The 21,424-nt window shown below is 46.1% G+C and overlaps 1 protein-coding gene across 1 annotated transcript in view; it reads right to left on the reverse strand.

Annotated features, from left to right (window-relative positions):
• Positions 1–21,424, reverse strand: part of GRM7 (glutamate metabotropic receptor 7) — a 264,556-nt gene that overhangs the window by 21,608 nt on the left and 221,524 nt on the right. Inside the window, exons 6-8 of the mRNA XM_044302450.1 lie at positions 17,147–17,188; positions 16,988–17,047; positions 11,648–11,787 (exon numbers count right to left, since the gene is read on the reverse strand). Coding sequence (XP_044158385.1) covers positions 11,648–11,787; positions 16,988–17,047; positions 17,147–17,188 — 242 coding nt within the window. The remainder of the gene's footprint in view (positions 1–11,647; positions 11,788–16,987; positions 17,048–17,146; positions 17,189–21,424) is intronic.

Consider the following 21,424-nt stretch of genomic DNA (forward strand, 5'->3'; position numbering starts at 1 on the left):
CGCATGCGGAATACGCTGCAGACCAATCAGCCGAACATTGCAGGGTGTAGTGAAAACTATGCACATTCAAAGCACCGTTATATTACACCATTTCAGTGGGAGATGTGGCAGGTAATCCATTGTCCATTAACATCTTAAAAACATTGCGCCAAAAACTTGTGGGTTCTGCATTCTTTGGCTTTGTGTTCCGAATGTGAGCACCACAGATATCTGCAGCAATTGTAGTAGGAAATATCTAGCTAGTGCCCTACCAGGACCTTTCACTTCCAGGACCTACATGTGTGAGGGGGCGTGTCTCTATTTGTCTGTTTATAACCAATAGGAAGCAGAAGGGGCGTGGCAACCAGAGAGACTGACAGGCAATGGAAATATCTAGCTAGTGCCCTGCCAGGACCTTCCACTTCCAGGACCTACATGTGTGAGGGGGCGTGTCTCTATTTGTCTGTTTATAATCAATAGGAAGCAGAAGGGGCGTGGCAACCAGAGAGACTGAAAGGGCAATAGAAATATCTAGCTAGTGCCCTGCCAGGACCTACATGTGTGAGGAGGGGTATCTCTATTTGTCTGTTTATAACCAATAGGAAGCAGAAGGGGCGTGGTAACCAGAGAGACTGACAGGCAATGGAAATATCTAGCTAGTGCCCTGCCTGGACCTTCCACTTCCAGGACCTACATGTGTGAGGGGGCGTGTCTCTATTTGTCTGTTTATAACCAATAGGAAGCAGAAGGGGCGTGGCAACCAGAGAGACTGACAGGCAATGGAAATATCTAGCTAGTGCCCTGCCAGGACCTTCCAGCTCTATGACATCATCATAGACCAACATGTGTGAGTGGGTGACGTGTCTCCATGTGTCTTGGTATGACCAATAGGAAGTGGAATAGGCACAGCAATGAGAGAGAGGCTGACGGGCACATTAGGGCGAACACACGGATATAATTTTGCGGCTTGCAGGATCAGAGAGGTGACCAGGGGGTTGGTCTGCAGTCCTATCAGAGATCAAGTTTGGCATGCAGAGTCCTAATTGTTGGCCATTTTAGAGCCACAACGCGTTTCAGGGTAGCACCACTTACTCTGTCCGGTACAAGACAAAGTCCAATGGATATAAAGTACTTTGTTATTGGAAAAGACTCTACCCTAACGCGTTTCAGAACCGATCCAATCCTTCCTTATAGCTGAAGTTGCAACAGACACATAATTCTCATCATTTGTGACTGGCAGATGATGGTTGTTCACATGTGTGTAGCTCGACTTGTCTTGATGTCCACTACGATTTAGTAGAATGTTCTGAAATGCGTCAGTTTATGGTGTTTTTTAAAGGATTCTCTTCTGTATGGAGCGACTGCTTGTTACAATCTCTGCGCTGAAGAGCTAGCACTCCATCTAACACATGGCCACGCAGTGTTATTGTACAATTAGCGTCAGACAGTACAGGCGCCATAACAGCATCAGGAGCGGCTCTGGAGTTGGCAGGGGTTCCTCCACTCTGTGCCTCAGACAACACAAGGAAAGCTGTGCCCGGCCCCTGGCGCAGGCTGGCATGGCAGAGCTCACTCGCCTTGTTTGTGTGGGGATTACGCAGCAGGATTTATGGGGTGTTACACTGGCTTAATGCACGTGTTTGTAAAGCCATATTGATAATTATACATGCCATAAATCTGGCGGGCAGGTCTAAGGCCCCGGGTGATATATGGCTGCCTGCTAGACACTGAGGCTGCAGGTCCATTAACCCTCTCCCCGCTGCCGGACTGACAGAACATCAATGAATCATATGCTGCAGCAGAGCTCTCTGAGTACAGATAATGTAGTAGATGTCTCCTGCAGTCCTATGTAACACCACAGATAACACAGTGATAGCTCTCTGAGTACAGATAATGTAGTAGATGTCACCTGCAGTCCTATGTAACACCACAGTGATACCTCTACGAGTACAGATAATGTAGTAAATGTCACCTGCAGTCCTATGTAACACCACAGATAACACAGTGATAACTCTCTGAGTACAGATAATGTAGTAGATGTCTCCTGCAGTCCTATGTAACACCACAGATAACACAGTGATAACTCTCTGAGTACAGATAATGTAGTAGATGTCACCTGCAGTCCTATGTAACACCACAGTGATACCTCTACGAGTACAGATAATGTAGTAGATGTCACCTGCAGTCCTATGTAACACCACAGTGATACCTCTATGAGTACAGATAATGTAGTAGATGTCACCTGCAGTCCTATGTAACACCACAGATAACACAGTAATAACTCTCTGAGTACAGATAATGTAGTAGATGTCGCCTGCAGTCCTATGTAACACCACAGATAACACAGTGATAACTCTCTGAGTACAGATAATGTAGTAGATGTCACCTGCAGTCCTATGTAACACCACAGATAACACAGTGATAACTCTCTGAGTACAGATAATGTAGTAGATGTCACCTGCAGTCCTATGTAACACCACAGATAACACAGTGATAACTCTGAGTACAGATAATGCAGTAGATGTCACCTGCAGTCCTATGTAACACCACAGATAACACAGTGATAACTCTCTGAGTACAGATAATGTAGTAGATGTCGCCTGCAGTCCTATGTAACACCACAGATAACACAGTGATAACTCTCTGAGTACAGATTATGTAGTAGATGTCGCCTGCAGTCCTATGTCACACCACAGATAACATGGCTCCCGTCCCCTCCGTTATGCCTCACAGGCTTCAGGCCACTAGGCAGTAGAGCGACGCAGGACTCTGTCACCAATCGATTACCTCACTGTGACGATGACGCGGTGTGGGAAGGCACAGTGAGGCGTTCGTGACCGCCTGCGCAGGGATACCACAAGCTGTGATGGAGAGAGGCAAGTATTTTTTTTTTTTTTTTTTTTATGTACCCTAGCCTAATTGCAGAGGCACTGGGGGCAATATGGGGGTGGGGAGGAGGCCACTGACAGTACTGAATGGCATAGTAATAAGAGTGGAGAGGCGGCCATCACATTAATAATAAAGAGGGGCTATTATAATATACAGGGGGAATAATATTATGGGGAATGGGGGACTGTCTGTCTGGCTCTAGCACAGTATTGGGGGCAGCAATGGCTGAAAGAAGGTGTCATGGCGGTCTAATCTCTGAATGAAGACGGTGAGGAAAGTCTACATCACAGGAGACGTCACTGGATGTAACAGGTATGGGGCGGTATTCTACTGTAATAATAATGTCCATGCACATATCTGTTTCATGGTAGGGTTGGGGGAGGAGATTGAGAATATGGCCCACCCTGCCGCAGATCGGCCCCAGACTTCAGGTCACACCGTGCGTGTTCCGAATTCTGGTGCCTCACACCCATCTACTACATTATCTGTACTCAGAGAGATATCACTGTGTTATCTGTGGTGTTACATAGGACTGCAGGTGACATCTACTACTCTATCTGTACTCAGAGAGTTATCACTGTGTTATCTGTGGTGTTACATAGGACTGCAGGTGACATCTACTACATTATCTGTACACAGAGAGTTATCACTGTGTTATCTGTGGTGTTACATAGGACTGCCGGTGACATCTACTACATTATCTGTACTCAGAGAGTTATCACTGTGTTATCTGTGGTGTTACATAGGACTGCAGGTGACATCTACTACATTATCTGTACTCAGAGAGATATCACTGTGTTATCTGTGGTGTTACATAGGACTGCAGGTGACATCTACATTATCTGTACTCAGAGAGTTATCACTGTGTTATCTGTGGTGTTACATAGGACTGCAGGTGACATCTACTACATTATCTGTACTCAGAGAGATATCACTGTGTTATCTGTGGTGTTACATAGGACTGCAGGTGACATCTACATTATCTGTACTCAGAGAGTTATCACTGTGTTATCTGTGGTGTTACATAGGACTGCAGGTGACATCTACTACATTATCTGTACTCAGAGAGATATCACTGTGTTATCTGTGGTGTTACATAGGACTGCAGGTGACATCTACTACATTATCTGTACTCAGAGAGTTATCACTGTGTTATCTGTGGTGTTACATAGGACTGCCGGTGACATCTACTACATTATCTGTACTCAGAGAGTTATCACTGTGTTATCTGTGGTGTTACATAGGACTGCCGGTGACATCTTTTCCATTATCTGTACTTAGAGAATTATCACTGTGTTATCTGTGGTGTTACATAGGACTGCAAGTGACATCTACTACATTATCTGTACTCAGAGAGTTATCACTGTGTTATCTGTGGGGTTACATAGGACTGCAGGTGACATCTACTGCATTATCTGTACTCAGAGAGTTATCACTGTGTTATCTGTGGTGTTACATAGGACTGCAGGTGACATCTACTACATTATCTGTACTCAGAGAGTTATCACTGTGTTATCTGTGGGGTTACATAGGACTGCAGGTGACATCTACTACATTATCTGTACTAAGAGAGGTATCACTGTGTTATCTGTATCTGTGGTGTTACATAGGACTGCAGGTGACATCTACTACATTATCTGTACTCAGAGAGTTATCACTGTGTTATCTACGGTGTTACATAGGACTGCCGGTGACATCTTTTCCATTATCTGTACTTAGAGAGTTATCACTGTGTTATCTGTGGTGTTACATAGGACTGCAGGTGACATCTACTACATTATCTGTACTCAGAGAGGTATCACTGTGTTATCTGTGGGGTTACATAGGACTGCAGGTGACATCTACTACATTATCTGTACTCAGAGAGGTATCACTGTGTTATCTGTGGGGTTACATAGGACTGCAGGTGACATCTACTACATTATCTGTACTCAGAGAGTTATCACTGTGTTATCTGTGGGGTTACATAGGACTGCAGGTGACATCTACTACATTATCTGTACTCAGAGAGGTATCACTGTGTTATCTGTGGGGTTACATAGGACTGCAGGTGACATCTACTACATTATCTGTACTCAGAGAGGTATCACTGTGTTATCTGTGGGGTTACATAGGACTGCAGGTGACATCTACTACATTATCTGTACTCAGAGAGGTATCACTGTGTTATCTGTGGGGTTACATAGGACTGCAGGTGACATCTACTACATTATCTGTACTCAGAGAGTTATCACTGTGTTATCTGTGGGGTTACATAGGACTGCAGGTGACATCTACTACATTATCTGTACTTAGAGAGTTATCACTGTGTTATCTGTGGGGTTACATAGGACTGCAGGTGACATCTACTACATTATCTGTACTTAGAGAGTTATCACTGTGTTATCTGTGGGGTTACATAGGACTGCAGGTGACATCTACTACATTATCTGTACTCAGAGAGTTATCACTGTGTTATCTGTGGTGTTACATAGGACTGCAGGTGACATCTACTACATTATCTGTACTCAGAGAGTTATCACTGTGTTATCTGTGGGGTTACATAGGACTGCAGGTGACATCTACTACATTATCTGTACTTAGAGAGTTATCACTGTGTTATCTGTGGTGTTACATAGGACTGCAGGTGACATCTACTACATTATCTGTACTCAGAGAGTTATCACTGTGTTATCTGTGGTGTTACATAGGACTGCAGGTGACATCTACTACATTATCTGTACTCAGAGAGTTATCACTGTGTTATCTGTGGGGTTACATAGGACTGCAGGTGACATCTACTACATTATCTGTACTTAGAGAGTTATCACTGTGTTATCTGTGGTGTTACATAGGACTGCAAGTGACATCTACTACATTATCTGTACTCAGAGAGTTATCACTGTGTTATCTGTGGGGTTACATAGGACTGCAGGTGACATCTACTACATCATCTGTACTCAGAGTTATCACTGTGTTATTTGTTGTGTTACATAGGACTGCAGGTGACATCTACTACATTATCTGTACTCAGAGAGTTATCACTGTGTTATCTGTGGTGTTACATAGGACTGCAGGTGACATCTACTACATTATCTGTACTCAGAGAGTTATCACTGTGTTATCTGTGGTGTTACATAGGACTGCAGGTGACATCTACTACATTATCTGTACTCAGAGAGTTATCACTGTGTTATCTGTGGTGTTACATAGGACTGCTAGTGATCTACTACAGTATTTGTTAAAAGGGGCGTGCCCGGGGTAGGTGGAGGGGGCGCAATTTTTGGCTTGCCCTGGGAGCTAGCAACTCACGCTACGCCACTGCTCTGAGTACAGTTAATGTAGTAGATATCACCTGCAGTCCTATGTAACATCACAAGTAACAAGGTGATAACTCTCTGAGTACAGATAATGTAGTAGATGTCACCTGCAGTCCCATGTAACACCACAGATAACACCGTGATAACTATAGTTTATACTTTAGACTCTTATGGCATCCAGAGCTGCATTCTAGATTCTGCTTGTTTCCATTGTACTATAGCTGTTTCTCTGGGCGGCAGGAAGCATGTGATGTGGTACCATGGAGCGGGCAGCATGGGCACTGTGGGTAATATTACAAGGCAGGGAATATGGACTATGGCCTATAATCAGAGGGAAGGCTAGGACTTGTCACAGCACCCCCTGCGCCCTACATGTGCCCCCCACCCCAGATCATCTGTTCCTTTCGGGGGGGGGGGGGGCTCACTTTCATCTCAAGCAGCAGAGAAGCGATAATCTCCAGTCAGGATTTTGTAAAATTCTGTAAATTAACATCAAGCTGTTTGATATCTAGAAAATGTGGTTGTCAGGCAGTTGTCAAGCCCCCTCCCCCCTTCGAGCTTTGAGAAATAAATCCGGTATTTCATGTCCTTCAGCTGCGAATCTATCACGTAACAGGAAACTCGCAAGAAACAAATAATGTACAAGGTTCTTTGCTTTGATCAGCAGAACCCGAAAGATACAATATCTCCCTGACAGATGCACAAAAAGTGTCTTCTGACACCATCCAGAGAGGAATCTCATTATCACCACGTGCCCTGCATGAGAACGAGGCCGCGCCGCGCTGGCGTAATTATGGCAAAACCTTGAATTAATACAGAGCAGACCACAGACAGCTGACGGGCCGGCGGCTCCATGAGCGAGGGCACTCACCTGCCCCATCCCCCCTGCGGAGAGCTAAATGGACTGGGCCAACTAGATACAAAGTGGAAACATTCAAAGGAGAACTCTACCTACGAATATATTAAAGGGACCTTATCTCACCTGGTGACCGGCTCCAAAGAAGCCCTTCTGCCGGTCTACACGGGCGTTGAGAAAACTCCCCCTGCTGGTGGGGTTTGTAGTGTTGGGGTTGCTGGTAATAGTGGTGTTGATTAAGCTACTTTCACACTGGCGTTTTTTGTGGATCCGTCATGGATCTTCAAAAACGCTTCCGTTACCATAATACAACCGCATGCCTCCGTCATGAACAGATCCGGTTGTATTATGTCTTCTAGTCTTCTATAGCCATAACGGATCCGTCATGAACACCATTGAAAGTCAATGGGGGACGGATCAGTTTTCTATTGTGTCAGAGAAAACGGATCTGTCCCCATCGACTTACATTGTGTGTCAGGACGGATCCGTCTTCCTCCGCACCACATCGCGGACAGAAAAACGCTGCTTGCAGCATTATCCTGTCCGCGGTGGGGACGCAACCAAACTGAACGGAATGCATTTTGGTGCGCTCCGTTTTGTTCAGTTCACTTTTGTCCCCATTGACAATGAATGGGGACAAAACTGAAGCGTTTTCTTCCGCTATTGAGATCCTATGACTGACCTCAATAGCGGAATTGAAAACGCTAATGTGAAAGTAGCCTTAGGCCCCGTGCAGACGAGCGTGAGCGGAATAGGTCCGGATGCGTTGCGGATGCATTCAGTGAAAAATGCGTGATTTTGCAAGCAAGTTCATTCTGTTTTGTCTGCAATCGCGTTCGGTTGTTCCGTTTTTATCACGCAGGTGCAATGCGATTTAATGCGTTTTGCACACACATGATAAAAAATGGAATGTTTACAAACAACATCTCCTAGCAACCATCAGTGGAAAACGCATCACATCCGCACTTGCTTCCAGATGCGATTTTCACGCAGCTCCAGTTACTTCTATGGGGCCAGAGTTGCATGAAAATCACAGAATATAGAACATGCTGCAATTTTCACGTAACGCACAAGTGATGCGTGAAAACCAACGCACATGTACACAGACCCATTGAAATGTATTGGGTCCTGATTCCGTGCGGGCGCAGTGCGTTCGCATCAAGCATTGCGCCTGCGCAGAATACTTGCTCGTGTGAAAGGGGCCTTATGCTGGTGTTGGTGGTGTTAATGACAGTGCTCATGTTGGTGATGGTATTCACAGTGTTGTTTTTTATCGTGGTGACGTTGGTGGTGGTATTTGTGGTGCTGATATTGATGATTATTTTGACAGTAGTGTTGGTTTTGATTATGTTGGATAAAGTGATCGTGGTGTCACTGGCGTTGATATTGGTATTTCTTTGTGGATATTGTGGCTGTGCTGTTGATTGTCGTGTTGCCACTGGTATTTATTGTGGTGGTGTTATTGTGTTGATTGTGGCATTAATGGAGTTGGTGGTGGTGTTAATTATGATGTTGGCGGTGTTGATCATGGTGATGTTGATATTGGTCATGATGTTGTTTGTGGTGTTAATCATGGTGTTGGTGGTGGTGTCTGTTCATCATGATTCTGGTTGTGGTATTTATCATGGTGTTGTTAGTGGCATTGATTATGATGTTGGTGTTATTTGTTGTGGTAGTGTTGTTGGTGCTGGGGTTGATCATGGTGTTATTGCTGGTGCAATGTTGATCATGGTGGTGGTGTTGGTGATGATCATGGTGTTGGTGATGATGATCATGATGTTTTTGGTGATGATCAGGGTGGTTTTGATCAAGTTTTTTGTTGTGATGTTGGTCATCGTGTTTGTGGTGGTGTTAATTATGGTGTTGGTAGTGATGTTGATCATGGTGGTGTTGGTGGTGGTTGTTGATCATAATTTTGGTGGTATTGATTATGATGTTAGAGTTATTTGTTGTGGTAGTGTTGTTGGTGTTGATCATGATGTTATTTTGTTGATGTTGTTGGTTATGGTGTTGTTGTTGGTGTTGATCATAGTGTTAGTGGGGATGTTGATCATAGTGTTGTTTTTGGTGTTGATCATGGTGTTGATGTTGGGTGGTGTTGATATTGGTGGTGATGGTGATCATGGTGTTGTTGTACTGATTATGATGCTGGTGTTGGTATTAATTCTAGTGCTGGTGTTCATCATGGCAGTGGTGTTGATCATGGTGTTGTTTGTGTTGATTATGGTTTAGGTGGTGGTTGTGTTGACTATGATGCTGGTGTTATTTATTGTAGTAGCTTTGTTGTTGGTAATGCTGGTGTTCATCATGATGGTGGTATTGACCACAGTGTTGATTACAGTATTGGTGGTGGTGGTGGTATTGAGTTTGAGGTTGGTGTTATTTGTTGCTGGTGGTGTTAATGTTGGTATCATGTCTAGTGCTGGTGTTCATCATGACGGTGGTGTTGTTGGTCTTAGGACTTCATCCGATGCTTATTAGTAGGGAAATGTTTAGCTTCTAGGGGTGCATTTCCTCATCAATCTTCTATGGGCCATGATATCTAGAAGTGAAGTCAAGAAGCAGAACCAGAGGACGTTCTACCAGGGGCTTCAGCAGATCCATCAGACTGGAGACAGCACTTCTGGGATGGAACCATCACTTCCCGATTATTACAAATGACACAAATGTTTCAATAAACATCCTGGGCCGATTGTAATGGGAGGCAGTAGCCGGAGGGCTTTATTTATGTCAGAGTCACATTGTGTCCCTTAAATTACAAGGTATTATCTGGCTGAGGTTCCAGGCTGTGACTTTGGGTCACGGATAATGCGTTTCTGGTGAATGTTGCTGTCATTCCTGAGCGATCAAGGGAAATATAAACCACAAACTCACATCTTTAAGAGCTGGAAAATTCAATTTTGCTCCCCCAGCACCGAGGCGGCTGCTCAGACTTGTGAAATTGTGTTTAATAAAAGCTTTGATGACTAAGGGAACGGCGTCAGCTCCCACATAGCACCTTGGGGCTCCTCACCATGTTCTGCCTGACTCATAACTATGCAGCTACACATGTTACAAAAATACGGTCCCTGACCTTCCCTCCACTCAGGACTAAGCAGGAAAAAACACAGCCATCCACTATTATTAGAGATGGTAACAATGGCTTCTGGCGATATGAAGGCAGCTGCTACTGATGGCTGCCATTATAATGCCCACAGGGGTTGTCACCCAGCTGTCCCCTGACTCTGAATGACATAGGGACTTACATCATTATACAGGGTAAGGGTCCATTTACACGTCCGCAAATGGGTCTGCATCCGTTCCGCAATATTGGGAACGTGTGCGGACCCATTCATTCTCTACGGGGCTGGAAGAGATGCGGAGAGCACACTGTGTGCTCTCCGCATTCCCAGAGCGTGGCCCCGAACTTCCGGGCCATTGCTCTGCGAAAAAATAGAACATGTCCTATTCTTGTCCACAATTGCAGACAAGAATAGGCAGTTCTATGGTGGGTCCCGGCCGGGTGTATTGCGGATCCCCAATACACCACGGACGTGTGAATGGACCCTAATCGTTTTCTTCTCACCTGCTCTGTCTGCATGTCAGTCTCCACTGTAGTTCTGACATTAAATTCATGAACAAGGACTCATACATAAAACCCAAAAGCTCAAATCACACATGTAGTTTTTGATGTGGCTTTTTGTACCGTAGACAAATGTGGATTCAAAAGGAATGGGAACTATAATTGAAAGACATAGGCTTCTCCTTAGTGTCGGATCTGCTCAGTTTTGGCTCAAAAAAGTACCAAAAACTCCCTGTGTGATTCCACCCTCCAGGGTATGCTGCAGGTTTGTACCAAAATCTTCTGCAGAAGCAGTGGGGTACATAGAGAAATAAGGGCCCCATCAACCCAGGGCCCCCACACAGGACAGAAGGGTTTCTGCCTAAGGCCTAGTTCACACGAACGTTTTTTTTGCGGGTGTACGGGCCGTTTTTTTGTGTTCCGTATACGGTCCGTATACGGAACCATTCATTTCAATGGTTCCGCAAAAAAAACGGAATGTGTTCTGTATGCCTTCCGTTTCCGTTTTTCCGTTTTTCCGTTCCGTTGAAAGATAGAGCTTGTCCTATATTTGGCCGTAAATCACGGGTCGTGGCTCCATTCAAGTCAATGGATCCGCAAAAAAAACGGAACACATACGGAAATGCATCCGTATGTCTTCCGTTTCCGTTCCGTTTTTTCTGAACCATCTATTGAAAATGTTATGGCCAGCCCAATTTTTCCTATGTAATTACTGTAAACTGTACATGGCATACGGAAAAACGGAACGGAACAACGGAACGGAAACGGAAACACAACGGAACTCAAAAACGGAACAACGGATCCGTGAAAAACGGACCGCAAAAAACTATAAAAGCCATACGTTCGTGTGAACTAGGCCTAAACCCCTTTCAATGACCCTTGGGCCATTTTTTCCACTGCCACTTTTGTTGTCACCCGCAGTAGAAGAGGAGATGATCCCAACTGGGCCCCCTCTTGCCCAGGGCCCCATAGCAGGGGCATGGTAGTTACGCCCCTGTACAGAAGTAATCTGAACATTCCCAAAGAAGATGATCTGTTGCAGCAAGTATCTCCGTGACTCACATTTAGCTGCAGCTCGTCGGTCCACTGTCCAATCAGCCGGTATCCGAGCGCAGTGCGATTTCCCATCTGGAACTGGAAGATGTCGTATCGGCCCAGAGCATCTCCATTCTTATTGAACATAACTGGGGTCCCAGCGCTTCCTGTGATGGAAAGAGACAACGGTCACACGAGGAATATAATGTCCTTATCTCATCCCATCTGTCTCTTGGTGCCACCCAACCTGGCCTTCATTCCTGCTTCCAATAGGGTCGCTGTCACCCAGCTTTCCTAAAGTCCTGAATGAGAAATCAATGTGGGATGTATCACTGCACAACTAGGCAGATTTACCCTTCAAGACTCGAGAAAAGTTGGGAAGGCTGGAACAGGTGCCATACTGATTGTCACCAAAGATGAAGAAAGGGGCCCCATAGAGAAGATTGAAATGAGGCCTCCTCTAGTGCTGGTTGACATAAAGGGGTATTGCCATCTTAAATCTATGCTATAAGTGTACAATAGATGAAGGTCCCACCACTAGGACCCTACCTATCTCTAGTATAGATGTACCCTCACCAGGTGGCACATGCAGCTTCTGTAATCCAGGCCGCCTGACGGGGTTATGAGACTTGATGCTTGCTTGAGCCCTTAGGCCAGTGTTTCCCAATCAGTGTGCCTCCAGCTGTTGCAAAACTACAACTCCCAGCATGCCCGCACAGCCAAAGGCTGTGCGGGCATGCTGGGAGTTGTAGTTTTTCAACAGCTGGAGGCACACTGATTGGGAAACACTGACTTAGGGCTCATGCACACGACAGTATTTTGCGTTCAGTATACTGGCCGTTTTTTTAGTTCAGTATGCGGAACATATACTGAACCATTCATTTCAATAATTCATCAGCAAAAAATACTGAAGTGTCTCAGTGTGCATTCCGTTTCAGTATTTCAGTATTTCCGTGCCGTGAAAAGATAGAACATGTCCTATTCTTGTCTGCAAATCACGGTGCTTGGCTCCATTCAAGTCAAGGGGTCCGCAAAAAAACGGAACACATACGGAAATGCATCCGTATGTCTTCCGTATCCGTTCCGTTTTTGCTGAACCATCTATTGAAAATGTTATGCCCAGCCCAATTTTTTCTATGTAATTACTGTATACTGTATATGGCATACGGAAAAACGGAACGGAAAGGAAACGGAAACACAACGTAAACAAAAAACGGACCAACGGATCCATGTGCATGAGCCCTTAAAGGCTGATTCCTCATTCCCTTGTTTCCCTGGGCATGCAGAGGCTTGCGCAACATGTCAGTTGAACTCATAGAAATCCATTGAATTGTAAAACCCGTCTGTCTCAATTACCGGGGCCAACTTTGGAGTCATTTCCAACTGTCGACAGAACTGGGATCGAGCCAATTTATCTGCTGAAGTGCAACTCAAGGTGAGAAAAGTGTCAGGACCAGCCAGCTCTGGCACTGCCCATGGCAGCACTAGGGCAATGGAACTCTTTCACTTGTTACATTGTATCGTTGTTTGCCCTTCTCATAAACAATGGGCTAAATAGCGAGCGCTGATGGAAGCCTTATTTTCTCCATCAAACTTAGACCGCTGCGTTCCAAAAAAAACCTCACATTATCCCTCGAGGATATAAAAGACCCCAAATCAGGTCACTATTTCCTTGTTGTGGGCCCTATTAGTCGCAGCAGGCCACGCATTTACACGCCATACATTAGGGGCTCTCCCATCGATGCCACTTGGCTTCTTCTTGTCTCCTACAAGGTTTATGCCCGCTGCCCCGCAGTGTGGGATTCTCTGGAGCACCAGAGTCTTATTATTTCCTTTTTTTTCAGCCGCCCAATGATTTCTTTAATAATTCTCTCCATTTCCTGCGAACTATAATTGAGCTCATTTCGGTAATTTGGACAGTATTGTGCGCTGGAGGCAGACAGGCCTATTCTGGATAAAACACGGACAAGGTTTCATGTCCCGCTGCTAATTCCTTGTGTCATAGGGGGGAAAAAAGCAGCTCTAATTATTCGGCAATTTCGTCGCACATTTCCAGTACTTTTTCTTACGCTTTTCAACTGATATGAAAGGATCCAACCGAGGAGTTAAATTAATTTGTTCATAGAAAAAAAATATCAGGAGCAGAATTTGGATTTGTCTCGAGCAGAGAACGGGAGACTCTGTTTCATCTTCCCTCTGGCGAGGCCTTGTAGGCTGTAATTATTCAGAGGAGTAAAACCCACGTATTAGGGCTCATGCACACGGCCGTTTGTGCACCGCATCGCGGATGTGGATCCATTCGCTTGAATGGGTCCGCAATACGGAAGGTGCGGTTCGGAACGGAGGCAGAGAAGCACTACAGAGTGCTTCCATGGGGTTTCTGTCCGTGACTGAAGGACAAAAAAGGAGTGAATGCACGGACCATCGGATGCTGATTGAGGACCCCATTCAAGTGAATGGGTCCTGCATAGGGAGGGCCTACAGTCAGTGCCCTTGCATTGTGGACCGCAATCTGCGGTCTGCAGCACAGGCTCAGCTGGAACACGTTCGTGTGAATGAGCCCTCAGGCGTAACCGTAAATATGAGCGCAAGGAATGAGTGCTGGGACATGTGGCTGGGATATGTTATTAATCCACGTGGACAATTTGCAGTGTGAACATAGCCCGAGGGTAGGTTCACATGACCGTGTCAAACTCTTCTGCCTATCCCATGGCAGAAACACAAAAACAGGACGCATAGAATCATACAGTAAATGGCGCTCTTAGGCCTCTTTCACAAGGGCGTCGCAAGAGAGGGCCGGATAGGATGCGTGTGTGTCGTGGAAAAATGCGTGATTTTTTTGCGAGTGCAAAGCGTTTTAATGCGTTTTGCACGCGCGTGAGAAAAATCGCCATGTTTGGTACCCAGACCCAAACAGGGACTTCTTCACTGAAGTTCAGCTTTAGGATCGGTGTTGTGTAGATTTTATTATTTTCCCTTATAACATGGTAATAAAGGAAAATAATAGCATTCTGAATACAGAATGCATAGTATAATAGCGCTGGAGGGGTTAAAAATAAAAAATAATAATTAAACTCACCTCATCCACTTGTTTGCGCAGCCCGGCTCACCTTCTGTCTTCTTTGATGACCTGAGAGGAAAAGGACATTTGGTGACGTCACTAAGCTCATCACATGGTCCATCACATGGTCCATCACCATAGTGATGTTCCATGTGAGGAGCGCAGTGACGTCACCAAATGTCCTTTTCCTCTCAGGTCATCAAAGAAGAAGAAAGAAGGCGAGCCGGGCTGCGAGAACAAGTGGATGAGGTGAGTTTAATTATTATTTTTTAACCCCTCCATCCCTAATTTACTATGCATTCTGTATTCAGAATGCTATTATTTTCCCTTATTACCATGTTATAAGGGAAAATAATAATGATCGGGTCTCCATCCTGATTGTCTCCTAGCAACCATGCGTAAAAATCGGCCCACATCCGCACTTGCTTGCGATTTTCACGCAGCCCCACTCACTTCTATGAGGCCTGCGTTGAAAAACACACAATATAGAGCATGCTGTTATTTTCACGCAACGCACAAGTGATGCGTAAAAATCACTGTTTATGTGCACAGCCCCATAGAAATGAACGGGTCCCATAGAAATGAACGGGTGCGGGTGCAATGCGTTCACCTCACGGGAAAACTCGACCGTGTGAAAGAGGCCATAAACAAGTCCCAGTAAGTCCTCGAGAAATGGACTAAGAAAAAACAAACCTCAATAACAGCCGGACTTGGAGCAAGAAGTCCTGATTGGGCCATTTGCACACGAACGTTGTGTGCCCGTGGCCGTATCACGGATGCGGACCGATTCACTAGAATGGGTCCGCAATCACGGAGATGCGGAATGGAAGTACGGATCGGAACCCCACGGAAGCACTACAGAAGCACTCCGTTGTTCTATTTTTTGCGGTGCAGACGGATCACGGACCCAAATTGCGGTCCCCGATGCACGGAACGGATGCACAACGTTCGTGTGCAAGAGGTCTTACAGGTGACGTCTATTTAAATATTGGTAATAAAATAGGCTTATGAATTGTCCAGATCTCCAGTAAGTTCCCAGTCAGCCGTGCGCAGTCCAAGCAGCAAGCTACACAATACAGGATCGTTCCTCTATTATTCCTCCTGGCGACTTGTCTGCAAGTGGTGCAATGAAGCACGGCCGCAGATACCAGGTTCCTTTGTGGGAAGCAGGAGAGTGCTGTATATAGATTGGACACAGAAGACACGCACCGCGGGTGGGATCGATGGAGCTTTAATTCACACACAATTAAACTTGTATTCAGCATATAACGCTCACAGTGTCCGACCGGTCTCGCCCTGCAGCCGTCTCAATGTCATTATCTGCCATTCATACGTCTATTTTAATACCAATATTTAAATAGACTTCCCCTGTCCAGTAATCAGGATTTCTTGCCCCGAGTTCGGCTATTATTGATGTTCATGGCAGAAACTTCTGCGGTTCCTGCAGTGATTTTTTAAAATTTTGAATCCTGCTGTCCTGCTCTCGGATCTGAACCACGCGCAGGCTCCCGCTGCGCCCCTCCGAGGTGTCTGCGCTGTAACCGCGCCAAGAATGGGCATGCAAACAGAAAGCTGCATGAACTGTGGTGCGGCCTCCCATTAAAGACAACCGGAGGCAGTTTCAGCGCAGATTGAAAAAAATTGCACCAAAAATGTATGTTAAAAAAAAAGTGTGAAATGCACAAAAGTCAACAAAAACACCATTAAAAAACGATGTGCGAGCACGGCCTTGCACTGTTGCTCATTCATTTTGGCCTACAACTATATTCTGAAAACAGGGTGGACTTTTTAGATTTTTTCTGCTGCTCCTTGGTCTGTGTGTGGCTTTGACGGTCGTTAGCCAATGATTAGTCGTTACTGATGGAGTTGCCCTTTAAATACAGAGGCTCAGCATCTGTCTAGCTGCCTGGTGTGACCTCAATGGATCTCCATGCTATAGGTGGAGCCGGTGTCCTCAGCGTCTATACACCAGGCGGTGCCTACAGCTGATGAATGCTGACACTTTGGGCCCTTGGGTTTGGCACAAAGATCCGCTAAATACTTTCCGTTATTTACCGAGTTTAGTTATATCTTATACTCCATTCACATCCAAAGCTGGATGCATGGGAGAGAAGAGCTGGGGGCCAATCTCACCTGCTAAGCCTGAATGTTCCAGAGCATTACTGGTGATATGACACAGTGGACAGCGATAGATGATGGGGGGTTACGGCAGTGGAGTTTTGAAGGGTGCACAGACAGTTTTTGGGGGACGGATGTGTTTTTGTAATGACATAAGGATAGTAACAATACAGATGAAAACCTCTCACCGTTGAAGCTGACATTGCGGATGTATTTCAGAAGTTTCTTCCCCACCAGAGGGTCCACTGCTGGACAAAGACCAGAAGAACCAGGACACAGAGCCTTAATCATGTTGTGCAGGGCGTGAGCCATCGCATACACCGCGTCCACCACAAACTGAACCCTACCGTCCTGCTCGTAGGGGGAGTCCTGCCCAATGCGCTCCTGACCTGCGGGAAATGTAGACAACCATGGTGAGACTACTCAATGTGGACAACTCGGACCAAAGATGAATGGGACATAATCCCCAAATTTACAACTGATACCCTACAAGTAAGGTTCTGCGCACCTCCCACAGATGCCCCCTAGACTGCCAGTCTCACCTATGTGCCCGCACTGTGGATAAGCAGTCTATTGTTCTGTGACTACTTCTGTACATATAGATACATGTAGTCACCAAGACAAGCCTGCTAGGCAATCTGCAGAACCCCCTAGGGGGAGGGACACGGGGCTTGTACTTTCTGAGAACTGTTACATTGTATCATTGAATACATTATCTTTATTTCATCTGTATCCGGAGCATTTCTTTTCTGCTCACGTTGTTGGGCAGTCTGGTGACTGGCACAGGGGTAAGACATGATTTTCATAATTTTTGTAAGATATTCAGTTCTTCAAAGAAAGATTTCATTTCTTGCTATACATTTTTTATTTTTTTATCCTCGGGATGAGAGTGAAAGATAAGAAATACATGCTAATGGTCCTAACACAGAGTGTCAGCTCCTCATTGTTCTATCTGAGGCTCCATCTCCGCTTTCATCTCTGTTTCCTGTCTCTTTTTTGGAGTTTCATCTGGCGCTGGTCCAACGAGAACCTTGCAAAATGTCCTTCACGGAGCATCAGACCATGAAAATCCCAATAACGTGGAAATGTGTTAGTATTTTCTCAAATATTTATTTCCTTCTCTCTGTAGGAAGCCTTCATATCAATGGCTGGAGCGTGTTTGTGAGCTGTACAAATGTTTATCCAGAGAGATAGACAGACAGACAAACAGATAGATGTAAAAAGAGACAGGAATATAGAGATAGATGGATACAGTGCCTTGCAAAAGTATTCACCCCCCCCCCTTGACTTTTTTCATATTTTGTTACATTACAGCCTTAAGTTCAATGTTTTGTTAATCTGAATTTTATGTGATGGATCAGAACACAATCGTCTAAGTCGGTGAAGTGAAATAAGAAAAATATATAAATAAAACTATTGTTTAGAAATAGAAAACAGAAAATTGGCATGTGCGTATGTATTCACCCCCCATGTGCGTATGTATTCACATAATTAGTGAGATGATGTCACCTGTGTGCAATCTAAGTGCCACATGATCTGTCATTACATATACACACCTTTTCTGAAAGGCCCCAGAGGCTGCACCACCTAAGAAAGAGGCATCACTAATGAAACACTGCCAGGGGGAGATAACATATGAGGAGGGGGTTCGGGAGGGGAAGGAGGAGAACTAAATAAATAAATAAAAAATAAAAATTTCCCCTCTCAGAAGGAGCAGGCGGCGGGCAAAGGGAGGGGGGGGGATTTTGTATACAATGTAAGATAAAATTGACTGTTGACATTTTTGTAATGGTTGTAAAAATGTAATAAAGATTTATAAAAAATAAATAAATGAAACTCTGCCATGAAGACCAAGGAACTCTCCAAACAAGTAAGGGACAATGTTGTTAAGAAGTCAGGGTTAGGTTATAAAAAAAATCCAAATCTTTCGTGATCCCCAGGAGCACCATCAAATCTATCATAACCAAATGGAAAGAACATGGCACAACAGCAAACCTGCCAGGAGATGGCCGCCCACCAAAACTCACGGACCGGGCAAGGAGGACATTAATCAGAGAGGCAGCACAGAGACCTAAGGTGACCCTGGAGGAGCTGCAGAGTTCCACAGCAGAGACTGGAGGATCTGTACATAGGACGACAATAAGCCGTACGCTCCATAGAGTTGGGCTTTATGGCAGAGCGGCCGGAAGAAGCCATTACTGTCAGATAAAGACAATAAGGCGCGTTGTGAGGTTGCAAAAAGGCCTGTGGGAGACTCCGAAATGTATGGAGGAAGGGGCTCTGGTCTGAGGAGACTAAAACTGAACATTTCAGCCATCAAAGAAAACGCTGTGTCTGGCGCAAACCCAACACATCACATCACCCAAAGAACACCATCCCCACACTGAGACCTGGTGGTGGCAGCATCATACTGGGGGAACTGGGAAACTGATCAGAGCTAAGGGAAAGATGGATGGTGCTAAATACAGGGATATCCTTCAGCAGATCCTGCCCCACTCTGTGCGTGATCTGAGGCCAGGACGGAGGCTCACCTTCCAGCAGGACAATGACCCCAAACACACGGCTAAAGCAACACTTGAGGGGTTTAAGGGGAGACATGTAAATGTGATGGAACGGCCGAGTCACAGCCCAGATCTCAGTCCAATAGAAGATCTGTGGTCAGACGTAAAGATCGCTCTTCACAAGCGCAAACATCCGACCTGAAGGAGCCGGAGCCGTTCTGCAAGGAGGAACAGCAACAATCCCAGTGGTCAGATGTAGACTTATCCAAAGCGACTTGGAGCTGTGATTGCCGCAAAAGGGGCTCTACAAAGTATTGACTTTAGGGGGTGAATAGTTATGCACATTGACTTTTTCAGTTATTTTGTCCTATTTGTTGTTTGCTTCACAATAAATAAATAAATGAATAAAACATCTTCGTAGTTATGGGCATGTTCTGTAAATTACATGATGCAAATCCTCAAACAATCCATGTTAATTCCAGGTTGTGGCCGCGGCCACGGTCAGTAAGGTGACGGGAGGGGGCTAGACAGTGGCTGGTGTGTGCCTGGAGCCACGGGACGTGGGCCTGCCTAAAAGAGGGCCAACCCTAGGGAGAGTGGAAGAAAAGGGGGGGAAAGGGTGGGTGAAGTGCGGTGGCGGACGCGGTGAAGGTGAGCTGTGCAGGGGGGTTTAAGTAGGGGGACCTGGCCCCTCCCACAACAACAGGCTGCATGCAGCCTTAACTATTTGTGGCCGCGGCCACGGTCAGTAAGGTGACGGGAGGGGGCTAGACAGTGGCTGGTGTGTGCCTGGAGCCACGGGACGTGGGCCTGCCTAAAAGAGGGCCAAAGAGACACCAGGTAGGAGAAGTGCTGCTGTTTAATGCGTGTGGAACAGGGTTACAAAGCCAAGGAACGGAATACCTGTCGGGTTTCAGTCAGCGGATCCGGGATGTATCGGGAAAAACAGGCAGATCTCCACCTACCCATGTGACGGATGACGTGCGGAGGCGTCCCGTGCTTGGAAGCCGCTGAAGCTGCTCCGATGCGGAATGAATGTCCTGATATGGTTTTGGGGTCCACCCCCAACCCTGCGACCAGGGATCTGATGTGGGAGACAAACTGTGGCGTGGAAAGGGGTTTCCCCTGGAATGGCAGCAACGGAGACTCTGGATCTGGAGATGGTGTGTAACCCAGGAGATGTTGGAGTACCACCACCGGACACCAGGCGTTCCCGGACTTGAAGAAACGGATCAGTACGGGAGGACCGGTCTGGGACGTCTTGGTGGAAGGCAGGCTTAGTACCAGATGATCCTGGCTCCAGGATAGCTGTTTCTTTTTCAGGAAGACCGTTTTCCGGGAAGGAACTGAAAATTCTCCTGGACGAAGGAAGCCGTAGAAGCTTAGGTACATCGCGGCTTTGATGACCAGGCTAGTGAAATGGCCAAAAGGATTGCCATCTAGGGCTGCAGACAGCTGCCTAAACAGCTCACCGGAGACCGGCCGACGGGACGGGTTGGAGTCTTTACTGTTTTTCTCAATGCCTCTGAGCGTGGCCTTGACGGCTTGTGATGTGAACGCTGCGCGTACTTCTGGGTTCTGAAGGGCTAAGAAGTGCTGCGCCCCGGCCAGGTACAAACGTATGGTGCTGGGTGCCAGCTTGAGGTTGACATGGCAATGGGCCATGAAAGCCATGATGTATGCAATGAAGGACATCCCCTGTTGGGGATGGATCCTGGAAAACGCCTGGAAGTGGTTCCAACCAGTGCCGTAGTTGCGAGCCGTGTTGACCGAAAGGGATCGGTGCCTGAGGTCCTCGGCGGTTGCCAGCAGAGACCTTAGTCCAACATCAGGTCGCTGAAACCGGGAATTCGGGCCCCGGTCCGGTCTGCTTCTGGACATACCTGAAAGAAGGTGTGAAAATTGAACCTCGATAAGGCATCGGCCGCCGTGTTGCTGGTACCTGGGATATGGGAACATGAAAAATGAAAGTTATGGGTCATGGCCAGCCAGACCAGTTTGCGCAACAGGGACATGACCCTGGCCGACTTAGCTCGGCCTTTGGAGATGATGTCCACGAGGTCCTGGCTGTCAGACACAAACATGACGCTGGAATTCGCCCAGAGGTGACCCCAGACAGAAGCG

Source organism: Bufo gargarizans, chromosome 7, assembly GCF_014858855.1.
Source record: "Bufo gargarizans isolate SCDJY-AF-19 chromosome 7, ASM1485885v1, whole genome shotgun sequence".
Taxonomy (NCBI): domain Eukaryota; kingdom Metazoa; phylum Chordata; class Amphibia; order Anura; family Bufonidae; genus Bufo; species Bufo gargarizans.